General features: G+C 43.1%; 1 protein-coding gene across 1 annotated transcript in view; it reads right to left on the minus strand.

Annotated features, from left to right (window-relative positions):
* Positions 1–18,165, minus strand: part of ambra1a (autophagy/beclin-1 regulator 1a) — a 106,597-nt gene that overhangs the window by 41,220 nt on the left and 47,212 nt on the right. Inside the window, exons 13-14 of the mRNA XM_077229059.1 lie at positions 11,918–12,106; positions 9,923–10,077 (exon numbers count right to left, since the gene is read on the minus strand). Coding sequence (XP_077085174.1) covers positions 9,923–10,077; positions 11,918–12,106 — 344 coding nt within the window. The remainder of the gene's footprint in view (positions 1–9,922; positions 10,078–11,917; positions 12,107–18,165) is intronic.

Here is an 18,165-nt window from a genome sequence, read left to right on the forward strand (position 1 = left end):
ACCCCGAACTTTCAGGGGACCCCATAAGTGGAAAAATAAAGTGGCCAGCCACGCGGGCCATCACTTGTACATAAGCACACATAGGGAAATATAGAGCAGCGTGCCGGTCTGTATAGGCACATGGCACATACCCCACTTGGTGCAGCTCAACCAGGAGAGCTGAGTCATGTGAGAGTGATCTGAGCAGGAGATCTGGGCAGAATACACCTCTCCTTCAAACTGACAACAGTTTAGCTTGCAAGGCAGGAACTTCTAGGTTATAAAACCTGACAAAGGTAGACGGGGGGCTCCAGCCCGCCGCTACACATATGTCATGGATAGAAATTCCACTGGACCATGCCCACGAAGAGGTCACGCCTCTCGTGGAATGAGCCCTGATGCCCAGAGGGCATTGCAGACCTTTTGACGCATAAGCGGCTGCTATAGCGTCCACTATCTATCTGGACAGGCTCTGTTTCGAGGAGGCGAGACCCTTGGTGCGCCCACCAAATGAAACAAAAAGCTGTTCAGAACGCCTGAAGGAGGCAGAGCGCGTAATGTAAAACCTCAGCGCTCTGACAGGGCAGAGGAGATTCACATCACTTCTGCTGTCAGATGCTGGGAGAGCTGACAACGAAATAACTTTACTTTACAGCCAACGAGCCATTACTTTAGGAACATAGCCATGTCTAGGTCTGAGGATGACTTTAGAGTCATTCGGTCCGAACTCAAGACACGACGCGCTGACAGACAGCACATGCAGGTCCCCCACACGTTTTACTGACGACAGTGCAGTCAGAAAGACGGTTTTCAGTGATAGATATTTCAACCCCACGGAGTCTAGTGGTTCAAAAGGAAAAGCTTTCAGGGCCTCGAGGACCAATGAAAGATCCCACATGGGAACCGACGGGGGGCGCGGCGGATTCATCCTTCTAGCTCCTCTAAGGAAGCGGATGACCAACTCATGTTTTCCCAGTGACTGGCCGTGCGTCGATTCTGCGCACGCTGCCACGTATACTTTGAGCGTGGATGGGGACCTTCCCTTATCCAACAGCTCTTGTAGGAAGGTGAGTAGATGCGCCACCCCGCATGTCCGCGGGTCCAGACTAGTGATCGACCGATATTGATTTTTTTTAATAACCGATACCGATTATTTGCATGTTTATGTGCCCAATAACCGATATGCAGAACCGATATTTATTTACTGTTATACTTCTGTTTTTGACACAATTATTACAACACAAATGAACTGAACAAACCATTTTATTTATAACAATCACTCCCTCCTATATAATATATCTATATAATATAATAATATATAATATAATCATTCCCTCCTATATAATATATAATATCCCTCCTATATAATATATAAATATAAAACTTTATATTTATACACAAATAAATAGAGGGGTCTGAGTCCAAAAAATATAAAGTGCCTTTGTTTAACAATAAAAGCTTTGATGAGGTAAAAAATAAAGCACAAAATTTATTCTAACATACTGGGGGGAAAAAATCTAAATTACATGAATTTTAGTAGTTATTTTAGTAGTGTAACTTAATACTCCCAGTTAAGCAGAACTAGGTTTTAGTGTAAAAAACAGAGTCTTTCAGCATTCTGCCCCTGTAAGCCTGCTTCGTTTGTTTTCATAAATGGTAAATAAATCAAATTACAATAAAAACATTTATATTATTACATTATATCATTTATATCTAAATTATATCAACAATGTTAACAATAGGCAAAATAAATGTTAAAAGTCTAATGTTTTCATATGGAGAAAATAATTGACAGGGGAGTCATATCACCTTTGCAGAAATGTAATTCATTTTAAACAGTTTTAGAAGGTTAATGTGCCGTTTAATAGGTTTAAACTAAGAGTGAGGAATAATTCACTGGGTAATATTAATTCACTGAATAATATTAGCTGGAATATAACATTGTCAGGAAAGTAGATAAATAGGTCGACTTCCGCTTTGCCGAATAGGCGCCACAGTTTCTGGACCGTTTGGGGGTGCAGGGACCATTCCCCTGGGGGAACATTGTCCCTGGACAGTTTGTCTGGGCCGTCGTTCAAATGGCCAGGCACATGCGCCGCCCTCAGCGAACGCAGGTGCATCTGAGACCAAATAAGGAGGCGTTCCGTCAAATTGCAGAGATTTCTGGATCTGACACAGCCCTGACGGTTTACATAGGATACCACAGACATGTTGTCCGAGCGGACAAGAACATGCTGGTCCTGTATGAACGGGAGGAAGCACTTCAGCGCGTTCTCGACCGCTATCATCTCCAGACAGTTTATGTGAAAACCCTTCTCCTGGTCTGACCACTGGTGAAAGACCGGTCTGCCCTCCCCCAATGTTCCCCTGGGGGAACATTGTCCCTGGACAGTTTGTCTGGGCCGTCGTTCAAATGGCCAGGCACATGCGCCGCCCTCAGCGAACGCAGGTGCATCTGAGACCAAATAAGGAGGCGTTCCGTCAAATTGAAGAGATTTCTGGATCTGACACAGCCCTGACAGTTTACATAGGATACCACAGACATGTTGTCCGAGCGGACAAGAACATGCTGGTCCTGTATGAACGGGAGGAAGCACTTCAGCGCGTTCTCGACCGCTATCATCTCCAGACAGTTTATGTGAAAACCCTTCTCCTGGTCTGACCAATGGTGAAAGACCGGTCTGCCCTCAAACAGTGCGCCCCAACCCGAGTTGGAAGCGTCTGTCGAGATTACTTTCCGATAAGAGATGGTTCCCATCCTTACTCCCTGCTGGTACCAGTCGGCCACTAACCAGGGCTGCAGAGCCGCTATGCAGGTCTGAGTCACTCTGATTTTCTGGCCGCCAGACAGCCAGGCTCGGCGGGACACGCGAGTATTCAACCAGCGTTGGAGCGGGCGCATGAGCAGTAGGCCCAGCTGAAGCACCGCTGCAGCTGATGCCATACAGCCCAACATCCTTAGAAATGTTTTCAAAGGGTGAAAGCTGCCTTTCCGGAAAGATGCGGCTAGGTGGCGAATACGGCGCGCGCTGTGTCGATAAACGAGCCGTCATGGTTACCGAGTCCAGTTCTATGAAAGGAAATTGACTGGCTGGGCAGTAACGAGCTCTTGGTCCAGTTGACCGTGAGACCCAAGCTTTCCAGATGACTGAGAAGCACTGTCCTGTGAGATAGCAGTTCTGTCTCTGACTGTGCCAATATCAGCCAATCGTCCAGATAGTTCATTATTCGCAGCCCCTGACTTCTCAGGGGGGCGAGCGCCGCGTCCATGCACTTCGTAAGTGTACGGGGTGCTAGGGACAGTCCGAACGGCAGGACGGTGTATTGATATACCTGACCGTCAAAGGCGAATCTCAAAAATTGCCTGTGACGGGGTATTATCTGAATCTGAAAATAGGCATCCTTCAGATCTAGAGAAATAAACCAGTCCCTCGGGCGAACGTGCGCGAAGGATTTTCCTGGTCGTAAGGATGTTGAACGGTCTTTTCGCAAGCACTTTGTTGAAATGTCTCAGATCTAGGATAGGTCTGAAGGCTCCGTCCTTCTTGGGTATGAGAAAATATCGGCTGTAAAGTCTGACTCGATCAGAGTAGGCGGTACCTATTCTATAGCCCCTTTGCACAGCAGCTTTGCTATTTACGCGTGAAGTAGGTGTGCTACTTCCGCATTCACTATCGTCGCGGTCCGGGCTTGAAAGCACGGGGGGCGGCGAATGAATTGAAGTGTATAGCCCTGCTTTATTGTGCTCAGCACCCGTTCTGAAATCCCTGGGATAGTTTCCGACGCAGCTATGTGAGCCGCTAGGGGGCGAATGGCCTCCGGGTACAGATCGCCGCCATTTGCGGGCTTGTGAAACTGAACCGGAGCCGAAAGTGCGGTGCGCGCGCTCTCGGTTCTGGGCAATGGCTGCTCGCTGAAAGCCGAAACCGGCTGATTTATGTGAGATGCCCCAATCATAAGGGATGGGGAACATTCTTTTTTCACTTTTTGACGCGCGAGCAGCGCTCCGGGCGGAAAAGCTTTCTGTAAGCGTGAGCGCGTGTACGCGGGCACTAGACTTACAACTGTATCTGACGCCCCGATCATAATGGATGGGGAGCGTTTTATTAACGCCCTGCGTTTTGTGATAACACTTAAACACCCGGGCGGAGCCCGGGGGGAGGTTTGTGTCAGCAAGCGTGAGCGCTCTCTGGCGGGCACGAGACTTACATTCATAACCTGCTTCTTTGATCGTGTAACAGAGCGGGCAGATAGTGGGCACAGACTTGTGGACACATTTCTTACATTTAACACTCGAGCGGCTTTTCTGCGCTTTATGAGAGTGTGCTCTGTGAGTGACACGGGATTTGGAGTGCTTATGTGTAGGGGTGAACACTGGGGCGTGGGCACTTTCACTACACTTAAAACACTGACGGCGTGAGCCGGACCAGACATTATATTCTTTTTGAGATTTCTCTGGGTCGCCAGAGAAAACGGCGTTTGTGTGCAGGCGAGAGGGTGAATAAACCGGCTCGTTGGCTGCTAATTGAATCACTGCAGTAGCCTGTTTGAAGGGGACTGACAGGGAAATTAACTTTGACGGCGGTCCGGCCGCAGCGGGACACTCACGTCTTTTCTCTCTCTCTGTTAGGAGGGCTTCGCGTGCTCAGACTTCAGTGTAATTCTTTGCCGAGGCCCTCTGGGGGACGGCGGTATGTGACGGCTGTCTGAGCGCGACCTAGGGCGGCCGCCTTGACGTCGCTGCGAAGGCTGAGGCTGTGCTGGACGCTGGGTGCTGGTTCGCACAGGAGGCTGGCTTTGTCTCTCGCGAGAGCGGCCTGTGGCGGAACTCGAGCGTCGCGGCAGGAAGAGGTTCATGGCCTGCGTGGTCTTCTGCTCCTCAGAGAAGAGGTCAACGATCCTGTTCACCGCTGGGCCGAAGAGACCAGTGGGGGAGATCCGCGCGTTCAGGAAGGTGGCTCGCTCAGTTTTCCTCATATCCGCGAGCGTTAACCAGAGGTGCCTCTGTGTCACAGTTAACGCGGCCATGGCTCGTCCGATGGCTTGGGCTGTGGCTTTGGTGGTGCGGAGAGAGAGATCCGTCGCACTTCTCATCCTTCTCATTCCATTCACGGAGGAGGTCGGCTTGCAGGATCTGTAGCACGGCCATCGAGTGTAGAGCAGACGCGGCCTGGCCGGACGCGGCATAAGCGCGGCCGACCAAGGCGGACGTGGCTCTGCAGGCTTTAGACGGGAGGGCTGACCATGACCCCCATCTCGCTGAGGGCGGGCAAAGGTGCGCTGCGACCGTCTCTTCCACAGGGGGAATAGCCGTGTACCCTTTCTTGGCGGCGCCGTCCACTTGGGAGAGCGACGCGGAGGCCTGTGACTGAAGTCTCGAGGAAAATGGTGTATTCCACGACTTCGTCAGCTCCGAATGAAGTTCCGGCAGGAATGGAGCGGGCCTAGTTGCTGAAGCTGCGCGGCGGCGACTCTGAAGAAAACAACCGTCGAGCCTGTTCGGCGCGGGTTCATTTGGATTGACCACTCGAGCCCGAGACAGTCTACAGCCTGTGACAGCAGGCGCATCAGTTCTGCATCAGCTCCAGGGCGGGTACGGGTAGATTCCTAGATCGACGAGGTGGCGGAATGAAGCAACCATTCCACGCTGTCGGATGCCAGGATGGAGCAGCAGTCTTTCGTGGCATATTCCTCGGCCTCATCCTCCGATGCGACGGTGGGGAAGGCGAAAGCGAGGCTCGAGGGAGGTTCTCCGGCGTGCGCGTCGCTGTGGCCACAGGTTCCGGCTGTCTCAGGGAGCGGCGCTTCTTCCTGCGCGGTCCCACAGAGGGCGGAGTGACTGCTGCGGTGTTGAAGACCTCGAGTCGAGCCCGCAGGGTCGACAGCGGAAGCTCCTCACAGAGCTCGCAGCCCCCGGACACGAGGGCTAGCTCTGCGTGTTCCAGGCCCAGGCAGAGAGCGCAGATAAGGTGGCGGTCTCCGGCGCTGAGCGGGGCTCTACACGAGCCGCAGGAAGTGCGAGGCATCTTTAAAAAGACGCTCGCTGCTCTTTTAGAATATATATAGCAAAAAGGATACGTGCCGGATAGCGTAGCTCGTATGGCTGAAGGTGGCGAAGACGGCCGGCTTCCTCAGCGCTGTCCTAAGCTGGCTGTTCGCTCTTCGACGGCGGCGGTGGCTTCTCTCAGATCCAGCGATGCAAAGAGCTCGCTGAAGAGATGAAAAATCAGGGAAGTCAGCCTACAGCCCCTACTTTTATACGCTAAGCCACGCCCATTCTGGCGGGCTGTGACGCTATGAAGGCGCGGGCGCCCTTCATTGGGCGTGACGTCACGCCGGGCTCACTGGTAGGCTGCAGCAGTTGCCCGCAGGGCAGCCAATGAGCACGCTCGATGGCCTGCTCTAGGTCTGCTAGCTGCTGCACTGCGTTGACAATGAATACAAAATTAAGGATAATTTTTTGGCTTCAGTATCTCGAGAAGATGAATCTTTCCCGTAGCGTAAGCTAAACTTACGCAATACGAGAGAACCTCTCGTAAGAGAACACAATACTATATATCAGTGGTCTTCACTATTTTTTTCATGAGAGCCGCACTTATATGAAAAAGTCAATAGGAGAGCCACTTTTACTGCAAAGTATAAAAATTAACCTCCAGTCTGCTTATCAATCTGTCACCCCTGAACATAATGCATTAAATACAAAATGTAAGTAAACTTTATTGCAGTAAACTTTATTTAAATAGCACCTTTCACACAAGAAGGGTCACAAAGTGCTTCACAGACATAGAAAAAAAAAAGGGGGAATCATTCTTTATTTTACCAGTCAAATGTGTAACTGCAACACAATGATTTCCCTTAATAACAAAAAGGCAGGATTAACTTAATGCTGGGATGACTGGAAGCATGCATGCATTTCTTTGACCTTATTCATGTTGTATTTGTAGCTTGTTGTTGCAATCCTTGTGAGGGATGCAAGATGTTCATTGGTGAGGCGGCTTCTCTGTTTCCTCTTAATAGTGTTCATGGTTGAGAATGTTGACTCACAAGTGTATGTGCTCACAAAGAAGGACATCACTTTTTGCACAAGTGGCTTCAAAGTGGGAAAATCATTTTTAGACACCAAACTCCAGAAGTGACCAACACCTGCTCTGAGTTCAACTTTAAGAATGTCTTTTGTCTGCAGTTCTACTATTTCACTTTCTACATCAGCACGCTGAGTAGGGCAGAGCAGAGTGATAGTTGGAGTGAGAGATGACACATCCACATGGAAGGGATTTTCAATAAAGTTGAAAATCTCCTTGTGCTCATTCACATCTTTGAATCTGGATTCAAATTCCCCTCTCAGCTCTTCCAAAACATTCACAAATCATCTGTGGCTGAAGTGCTGCTGCAGAGATGGGTCATTTGTGGTGACAGCTCTGAGTTTGGGAAAGTGAATGAATTCTCTCTCAGGTATGTACAGGGAAGTTATTTGTTTTTGAAATGCTCTGATGGCATTCAGCATGTTGCTTGGAAGCTTATCTCTTCCTTGAAGCTGCAAGTTGACAGTGTTCATGTGACAGGTGATGTCAGCCAGAAAGGCCAGCTGTGTGATCCAGCATGGGTCTTCCAACTCTGGCTCCCTTTTTCCTTTGCTGTCCAGGAAAGTGCAAATTTCAGGGAGGAGGCTCAAAAACCGTTCAAGCACTTTTCCACGAGATAACCATCTCACTTCACTGTGCATCAGTAAATCACCATACTCTGTGTCATATTCCTCAATGAACTGTCGAAACTGTCTGTGATTCAGCGCTCTGGAGACTATGAAGTTTACCACACGAACAACTGTTTGCATCACATTTTGGAATGATTTATTTTTTAGTTTTGAAACCAGTGACTCCTGATGAATGATGCAGTGGAAACTGACAAAGTTTGGTATTTCTTCTCTTTTTTTCATGAGGCCAACAAGCCCCTTCTCCTTTCCTCGCATGCAGGGGGCACCATCAGTGCACACACTTGCTAGACCTGACCAACTGAGATTTTTTTCATCAAAAAATGACAGAATTGCATTCAGAATGTCCTCACCTCTCGTTTGGTCAACAAGTGGAAGCAAGCACAGCATTTCTTCTCTGAAAGATTTTTCTTTTGGGAACCTTACCCAAACACACAACTGGGCAACATCTGTCGTATCGGTGCTTTCATCCACCGCGATGCTGAAACACGGTGTTGCTGACACATCTGCACAGAGCTGGTCACTCATGTCTTTGCCGATGTTTTCTATCCGCCTCATTATGGTGGTATCAGATAATTGTAATCCTTTAATTTGCTTTACAATTGCGTATTTGTTGTCAAATTCTGCAAATAATATTTCTGCCGAAACCAAAAAGCAATCTTTCACAATTTCTGAGTCTGAGAAGGTTTTTTTTCCCCGAGCTAAAATCCATGCGATCTCAAAAGATGCCTCCGTTAAACGTTCAGCTGTAGAAGTTGTTCTGTGTATGAGCCTTTGCTGTCCAGAAAGAGAGGAAGAAAGCTGCTCTATTTTTCTTTTCCTTATTACACTTCCCGGTGGGTAACTTTCGTTAAATTTTGGGTGGGTCGTTTGAAAATGTCGCTCCAAATTACTTCGCTTGAAACCAGAGCGGGTTTGTTTGCATAGTAAACACAAAGGGTTCGATCCGTGGAGGACAAATAAAAATTCCTCTGTCCACTTTTCTTGAAATTTTCTATGCTCATCTTGTATGACTCGTACCTTTCTCTTTTTACCAGGAGTTGACTCTCCGCAAACCTCGTCTCCATCATCTTCCTGTCGATTTGCGGTTGTTGCATGCTCCGAATCAGTTCCCTCGCTTGTCACTGTCACATTGCTTTGTTTCTTGTTTGGTGCTCGACTTTGTCTAACAAGAAATCGATCCATTTTCAGTCCGTATATAAATTGTCTCTGGTATAACACAAGCTAACTAGCATGGAATGCTGGAAAAAACTAGCTTTGTTATAATGTGCGCCAGTCTCCTCCAATTGAATTGCTTCAATTTACCATAACATTTTATTTAGATTTTTTTGTAAATGCCCAAAAATATTCCATATTCACCATCATGAAATTATAGATAAGAGGGTATGCATAATATATATTTTAATGACCTTAAGTTATTTTTTCGACATTGGCCCATCATGTATCAAGAGCACATTCGGTGGTAAGAGCTGGAAAGACCGCCACTGGCAACTCCACAGTGAGTCAGTGTTATGGATGTAAGGGCATCTAATGACGCTGTTTTGAGTATTTATATAAATTATTTGTATGAGTTTTTAATGGGTTACGTTATAGCCCTGCTTGTTTTTAATGTTTCATGACATATCTGTATTGACTGCGTAATCATATCACCATATTAGTAACTGGCATGCGAGCCACAAATTAAAGCTTGGCGAGCCGCATGAGGCTCGCGAGACGCGCAATGAGTATCCCTGCTATATATATATATATATATATATATATAGATAGATAGATAGATAGATAGATAGATAGATAGATAGATAGATAGATAGATAGATAGATAGATAGATAGATAGATAGATGGAAGTTGAATAAATGAATAAAGGTTTATTCGGTTACTAAACATGGAACAAAATGTATATAATACAACAACAAATTCATTACAAACAAAAAAGGTAACCGAACGCTTATTACGCCTACCCTAAAGTTCATCTCTTTGAAGGCAAAGGATGTTTTTTTTCTACTTTTGCCTTTACTTTTTATTACACTGAATAGACTGACAGAAAAGTGCACAACCTACATAGGAAGGCATTTTTTTTTGTACAAAATTACAGCCTTCCAGAGGCATATAATTTAAGGAGATATTGCGGTTTGGATTTCTAAAAGCAAATGGCACTTTTCTTTGCTTTTTTATTTCATTGAGTATTGAGAGCAGTGGTAGTCTCTAAAGAAGACGTGAGGTCAGAAGTGACGTACCCTCATGGACGTCTCTCCTCCGTGGGGCTGCTGCAGTCTGAAGACCTGTGCCACCATGTGATCGGTGATTTGATGCAGCAGGATGCGACGAGACGCCAGACCCACCATCACGTAACGACCCATCGGAGACAAACTGACAGAGATGGCATTTGGACCTGTGACAAACACACAGTGCAGTTATTTATAGCTGTACCATGACAAACAGAGACAATCTAGTACAGACACATCGACTTAAAACTACAGCCTAAGCCAAACCATTGCAAAATTAGCATAATTATGTTAAATTAATAAATTCAACAAGAATGGGTTGCGGGTAGGGTGACCACCATCAAACAAACCAGATGTGGGACGATTATAAGTTTGTGTGGGACAATTTGGGACATGTTATCAAAACTAAAACATGCCCAGAAACTGTTATATAATGTTTATCTAACTTAATAAAAACATTTGTATTCTGCCTATTAGCTGATAACAATTCTTTATTCTTTAGTCCCTTCCAGAAAACACCATTACATCACAATGTAAAATAACATGTCTTTATTTTACATGACATCACTGAATATATTAAGAATATATTAAACCAAAAACTTTTTTTTTTTTTTAGAAAGGATGTGAAAACCACCACAGCAGGCAACAAGTTGATAAATTCTGTTAAATTAAAAATTTAATTCGCCGAATTATCCATTTGTTTTCTGACAGGGTACACATGGAACGAATCACCGCTCCACATTTTGATTGACAGCGTCACAACCCACTAGGGACCGTGTTTACTCCCTTCCTTTCAACCATTGGATAGGATTTTAAAAACAGCTGTTGTATTTGTACTTCTGACGAAGCAATGTTAAATATAGGTGAAAAACTACGGCGCAAAAATAATAAATAAAATGCTTTCTTAAAAAGGCAAAAGAACGCATGAACGTTTTCTTAGTATGATAATTAAAAACCAACAGACTGATGAAAATGCGGGACATTTTCTCAATATGCGACGTGCGGGACAAGGGGTGAAAACGCTGTGCGGTACAACGCAAAGCGGGACGGGTGGTCACCCTAGTTGCAGGGCTGTATTTGGTCTTTTTTTGCTAAACCAACAATGCAATAAACTAATAAAACACTGAGTAAGCTGGCTAAGCAGTATTTAAAATATCATAATTACTAAGTACACTTCAAAAAAAGTCAAATCATAGCAGTAAGCCTGATGTAAAAACTAAACAAAATATTATGAAAATCCAGGAAATGCATTTTGAAACTATTAAAACTTAAAGATTCATTTTGTACATTATTAATTGCTGTAAATGTTATAACCAGAGCATTCAGACTTTTAAAGCATGAAATTAGAAAAGTTCACACCTAGACTCAGACTGTAATTATAGCTGATATAATTTTTCATCTTAAAACGTAATTGAATTTTGTAGCTATTTTAACTTTAGAAATCAGTCTTGCTTGGCAAGTGCATGAGCTAGAGAGCCAAAGAGTGCTGGCAATGTGATCAGCAAATTAAAACGAGTGGTTTAGTATTGAGGCTTCCTGGTTGATTGCTTTCATTAATTCACTGATACTAGATAGGATAGAATGATAGTTCTTTGAGACCTGTACAGCCGATGGCGATGATCAACCCACAGAGAGAGGGAGAACAGCGTTTCAAATCACTTTAATCTAAAACAAGCAGGACTCATACTTCCTCATCATTGGTTTCCATTAGCAGCCTGGTCCCATCCCTTCCTTCATTTGGCATTTAAATGGGGTCTATCTAAATAAAGCTGCCTCTAAAAGAGCTCCATCACTGCTGTCTGTTCAGCCAATTAGAGGGAAAGTGAGAGCACAATACGAAAAGCTGTGTCCCTTTGCATTTTATTTAATTAAGCACAAGTTTAAACTAATTTTAGCTCTGATGGCTCAATCAATCAGTGTATTAAACCCTAATAACCACAGGAGTCATGTTTTCGCAAACCAACAGCCCTTGTGAGATCAAGCAGTTTATGTCTCAGGGTTACTCACCAAATCTCTTGGAGTAGAGCATCTCTCCCAGGTTGTGCGGGGCGAGGGAGTACACAGCCAAAATGCCTTCATCAGGGAAACCCCTCTGACTGCTGGGAATGAAAACAGCCAGCAGCTGCCCATCTGCTGAGATATCACAGCTCGCATCATTGTAGATCTTACAGTTGGGCACCAACACGTTAACAGAAGCTGAAAAGAAATCAGACACAAGAGTTAAAATTAGGTGTAAATCGGTATGGAAAATGTGTCTGGTAATGATAACGTACATGTGTCCAATATTAGATATTAGTATAAAAAACTAAATACTAAAAGTCCAAATCTCTACACACTTCAGATGACAGAGGAAGTGGAAAACCGCTTTGATTTTTAAAATAGGTACAACTATAGAAAACAATTCATTTTATTTTTTTTATAAAAGTTAAATGGAAAATATAATTTTAATAAAGTTAAATGGAGAAACTAAAAGCACAATAACATTCTATTATAACATCTTCTAATTTACAGGGAAACCCCGGATTTAAAAGTCACAAAATTGGCTTCATCCCGCATCCTGCAAGTCATAAGCAGCGTCCAGCATTTCAATTGAATCTATATTATTTTTGTTTTTTTCCCCAAAAATTAAAATACCACAATAAAAAGGTCAATAATAATACGATTATTGGGGTTTAAAAATCTATTTGCGGAGGCATGATGTTCGAGCAAAGGAACCGAGCCAGTTTGGACCTCAGCAAAAGTAAAATGATGAAGGTTAGCAACAGTTACAACTGCCAGGATTTCTACAGACACATACTGGATGAGAATCCTCTGCTTGATGTTGCCAAATCCACAAAAACAGCATACAAGTTCAAGATGAATCTGGTAAAAATGCACATAATCTTTGTATAGTCTAATACAGTAGCATAGCCTAGTCACTCACTGCTAAAGGAAATTTATATTCAATAAATTCAATATATTTAGTAGACTGAATAGGTCCCGTGTTATATCACTCGAACCTGCACAAATTGAGTGCCAGTCAGACAAAGCCGGTCACAATGAATATATTATAAAGCTTATTGCTAATTTAAAGCATGATATTATCATCCAACAAATATTCTATAAATAGACTTTTCATCTTACATAAATCAATATTTACATAATATATTATCACTCTCATACATGTCCCCCATTGTCACATAAAATCACATCTGCTGACCTGCAAAAGAGCAACAACCAGATGGTCACCCTATTCTATTTGTGTTTAAGAATAGGTATAGGCCAACTAGAAATAATGTGCAATCCCATTATCATTTGAATATAACTTATTAGCTATAATACATCACACTTATTACCAATATAATCACAGTATCATGCATCCAAATCATCTCATACATTAGTCCAAATAATCTCATACATTACTTAATTTAGCTTGGAGTCGTCAATGAAAAAAAACAACAACCATAGAATGGATGAACGAGATTCCCACTGACCCTACCTGCTATCTAGCGAAACCACAGCCAAGGAAACAGGCTTGGCAGAATCAGTGGGGAAAGTAGCCTTTGGTTGAGCTTGATTCTAGTCTGGCACTGTGAAGAGTCAGAATAGCAGAGGTAGAATCCGGAACTAGCTCTCTAGTCTCTGTACTCTTGTATTGTGTGTTATTTCATAAACACCATAATGAATAACAAAATCTAAAAGGCTTTTGAAAACATGTAAATACTGACTTTTCTTCTCTGTGAAAAGCGGGTGCCAGAAAAGTTACGTAACGCATTGACTCTCAGAATAACCAGGTTATATTAGCTTTTTTAAAAGTGCCATCTATTTTCAGAGAGTGAATCTGCATTTTCATTTATCCGGTCGGGTCAAATTTTTCTGCCTTAGACAGAACAGTGTTATAGTAAGTCATTGAAACTTTAAATTTGTCATATTTTGAAAAGCTAACTGTTCTTATCTGCTATATTTAAACTGAAAATTTAGCTCCACTTTTTAGAGAACGGATGTTAAACAACCATGCTCATAAAAATTTGCCAAAAATTGATAGTAGTGTCAGCCTCTGCATCTGCCAGATTTCTATTTCACATCCAAATCTCTATTTGCACACAAGCAGTACTCTGTGTAAAAATCTTTTTGCTAAATTAGCAGAAACTGCAGAATTGCCATAGGTTGAGCCGCAATAAAAGTGATTTAGCGACGTACAGACAGCTGCATCTGTTTAATCCACACCAATGAATAAGAAAGTTCCCCATTCCACACACACGCAGATACACACGCACATACACACACACACGCACACGCACACGAACACACACACACACACACACACACACACACACACACACACACACACACACACACACACACACACACACACACACACACACACACACACACACACACACACACACACACACACACACACACACACACACACACACACACACACACACACACACAAAATGCATCTAGGACTACCATTCTGTCAAGGAGAAGGCAGATATTTTTTTTTCTGCTCTGGGAAACACGTCAACTCCAAAATTACTCCAACTCCATTTTCTGTTATACACATAGTATAATCCTTTACTGTTTCCATGGAAATTTGCATCCCGATGAAGCTATCTCTCAACACACAGAATGGTAGTAATATTCGGAAAACAAATGTGAGTGAACCGAGACGGTTGATTCAAAACAATTGTTCAGATGAAGCAACGTATTCAAAGCATTACTGGAACAATAACGTGCTGCTCTGGTCTCATGCATCAACGCATGTCATTGCGCAGAGGTCTCTGAATAAAGCATCAGGTGCTTGTGTGTGGGAGGTGTAATTAGGGCTATTTGTGTTTTAGAATGTGAGTGTGTGATTGAAGTGTTTGTCATTTCCCTGGAGAGTGAGTGTGCGTGCGGACGACGCTGGAAAACATGTAAGGGCACAAGATAAACAAGAGCAGGTGAGTTTTGGCAGGTGTCTGAGAGTCATTATGCCCATTTAGAAAGATGGATTTGTTTTAATTACCCACTGTGTGTGTATCTGTGTGCATGTGTTCACTGAGTAAGGTCAAGAGAGTCTGAGAGGACAGGAGGGAAGATTTAAGCATGAGTGTGTTAATTAAACAGGGCAGTAATATTGTGCAGTTATGAGGCTGCCGTAGGGCAGGAACTGCATTTCACACCCTGACACACACACACACACACACACACACACACGCACGCGCACGCGCACGCGCACACGCACACGCACACGCACACGCACACGCACACGCACACGCACACGCACACGCACACACACACTCACACACACACACACACACACACACACACACACACACACACACACACACCATCACTTCAGCCCACTCATTCACTGCAGGCCAACAGGAGCAGGGAGACAGGAAGAGGGAAATCAGTTCATGATAAAATACACACATACAAAATAATAATAAATAAATAATAAATCGTTACAAACGGCAGAACAAATAGTGTAGGAAACTGGCTCAGAGAGACACTGGCAAAAATGACAATCTTGCCCTTAAAGACTTCAATTCAAATCGAGAGCTAAAAAGTTTAGAAATCAGGTATAATCTCATCTGCCTCTCACTATGATGAAGGCAAAATGAAATTAAAACACTTGTCTTTTACCAGGAGAGGGTCAGAAGGGCAGGTTGTGTAACGGTGAGAGTCGGTCCAGACTGCTAAATATGGATAAGTGGCTCACGGTTTCATCAGACAGAGCTCCCTACTGGACATGAGTAATGTATTTGCTGGGGTAAAGTGACGGCTATTCCGGTGACACTACGTGGGAAGCACAGACCATTCCCGTATGAGATAAAGTACGTTTAATCATCTATTTTTGTGGACACAAGTGTGCACGAATGTTCTTTAGGATTTAGATTGGGTTTGCGGCTGACACTGAATGATAAACGAAGCGCTCAGGCTGCTATGGACAGAGAGCATCTGGACAACTGAAATAAATAATGCTTTTACAGGCATATTTACACTGGATCCATTCCATCGACCTAGCCAATGTACCCAGACTGGTTCAGTCCCGAATTTCTCAGTCCCATTACATTCTCTGTCATCTGCAAAACCACTCTGTCTGAAACTACAGTACAAAGTCATCAAGCAGTTAACAGACACAAGATGGTAGTGACAGGGATTTCCTGGTCATAACTCCAGCAGAGGAGCTTGGGAAATATGTCTGAGAATAGTGATGTGTCTCTTGTCACAGAGAGACTAAATGAGCAAAAATTAGAGACAGGGATAAGGAACAGATTCAAAGAAGCAGTGGATTAACACATCCCTAGAAAAAAAAAACATCCAGAATCTTCTAGTTTCAAGATCAACAAATAATGAGTACACAAACATTCATAAAAACACAAACATCCCTCTTCCATCTCATAAACGACACAAAACCACAAACACCTAATGTCAGTTCAAGTGTCAATTACGGTCACTTCACCTGAACACTAGAAAAAGGATTAATACAGATAAATACAGAAGAATGACAAAGAAATAATAAAGTTGACAGATTTTATGTTTGAGGTTGATCCCAAGAGTGCAGAAGTTGCTCAAATCTTTATCTAATTTCTTAAAACCAGCTTTCATGTAATCATACTATAAGTCCAGCCACGCATTAAAAAAAATCATCTGGCACTTAAGCCAGGTACACTAATTAATTTGTATTTTAGCAGATGCTTTTACTCAAGGCGACTTCCAGTACATTTGTTATAGGGTCTGGTGATAGTTCATGGATCATTGATTTGAACCTACAACATTTTAGTTACTAGCCTAGATCACAAGTGGCCTGGGTTTACAGCCTTCAATATTAACACAACTAATCATACTTGAGTAACATACAATGGACAGCGAATGGAAAGGTGCAAAAATAAAGTGCAATAAACATTTTAATTTGAATAAACAGATGTTAATGCCTCTGTTCAGACCGACACATGACTTGGTGGCACTCATAAATGGAGTATTTTTCTAGAATCTGGAACTAGCTCTCTAGTCTCTGTACTCTTGTATTTTGTGTTACTTCATAAACACCATAATGAATACAAAAATCTGAACGGCTTTTTGAAAACATGTAAATACTGACTTTTCTTCTCTTTGAAAAGCGGTTGCCAGAAAAGCTACGTAACACATTGACTCTCAGAATAACCAGAATAACTTTTTTTAAAGTGCCATCTATTGTCAGAGAGTGAATCTGCATTTTCATTTATTATTTATTATTTATCCGGTCGGGTCAAACTTTCGTGCTGATCATTTGCGTTGGTGTGAATAGGACTTAAGACCGAAAACGATATGCATGAATTGCCAAAGTATGCATTATGCAGGCTTGTACTACACAGCAATAACATCCATTCAGTGGTTCATCTCAAATGACCAGCCTGCATTCCCTATTTACTTCTGTATTGTGGAGAGCAATGTTTTTTTTCTCTAGGGCACCACTAGATTTCCGAAATTGTCTACCACAGATGAGACAGTATGTTGTGCTCTTTTTTTCCATTAAATGTAGACATGCTATTGCAGCAATAATTTAATGAAGCAGCTACTGCAAGCATTTCACACTACAGGCCCCGTATAATATATAGATGCAACCCATTTCATTTCCATTGCAGCAGTGGGCATACTAAACAGTTTGAGGTATTTTACATAAAATCCTCTTCAACATTTAATAGAATAATGAATATTCATAGACTCATGTTGCATTTTTGCATCAATGGGTCTGCCATATGCATGTGTACAGTATCTATTATTATTTCAAAACTGGAGCTCCTTCAGCTCCTGAGAATTTACAGAAACATAAAACACTACTTAACTCTACAATCAGTCCTGCAGTGACAGTCTGAATTTTATTTGGGATTTTACTTTCTAAGTCACAAAAATCCTCTCGCTACACTAAAAAACAATGAGTTTGCATTTACAAGAACTGCATGAGAGCGAATCGGCACACACATAAAAATAAATTCAAATAGAGGGGGAAGGAAGGGGGTAGGCTTACTGCGGTAGTCGGTGTTAGCAGTGTTACACGGTGTGTTCGGCGTACACCGATTACATTACTTGGCCACCGCAGCACCGGCCCCACTTTTTTTTATAGAAATAAAAACCATTTAGTTCAGTTGAACAATGGATGCTAAAATTATAAACTGAAAGCATCTGCTCTGCATACAGCACAAGCTTCAGAAAGTCAGATTTCACTTATCACACGAAGAAAATGAGATGATATGACCTCATCATGACCCCTAGAAGGGGCACAATAATCATATATATTCACA

Source organism: Siphateles boraxobius, unplaced genomic scaffold (genome assembly GCF_051911475.1).
Source record: "Siphateles boraxobius isolate OS27281-9 unplaced genomic scaffold, OSU_SipBor_1 130, whole genome shotgun sequence".
In the NCBI taxonomy this organism is placed as follows: Eukaryota; Metazoa; Chordata; class Actinopteri; order Cypriniformes; family Leuciscidae; genus Siphateles; species Siphateles boraxobius.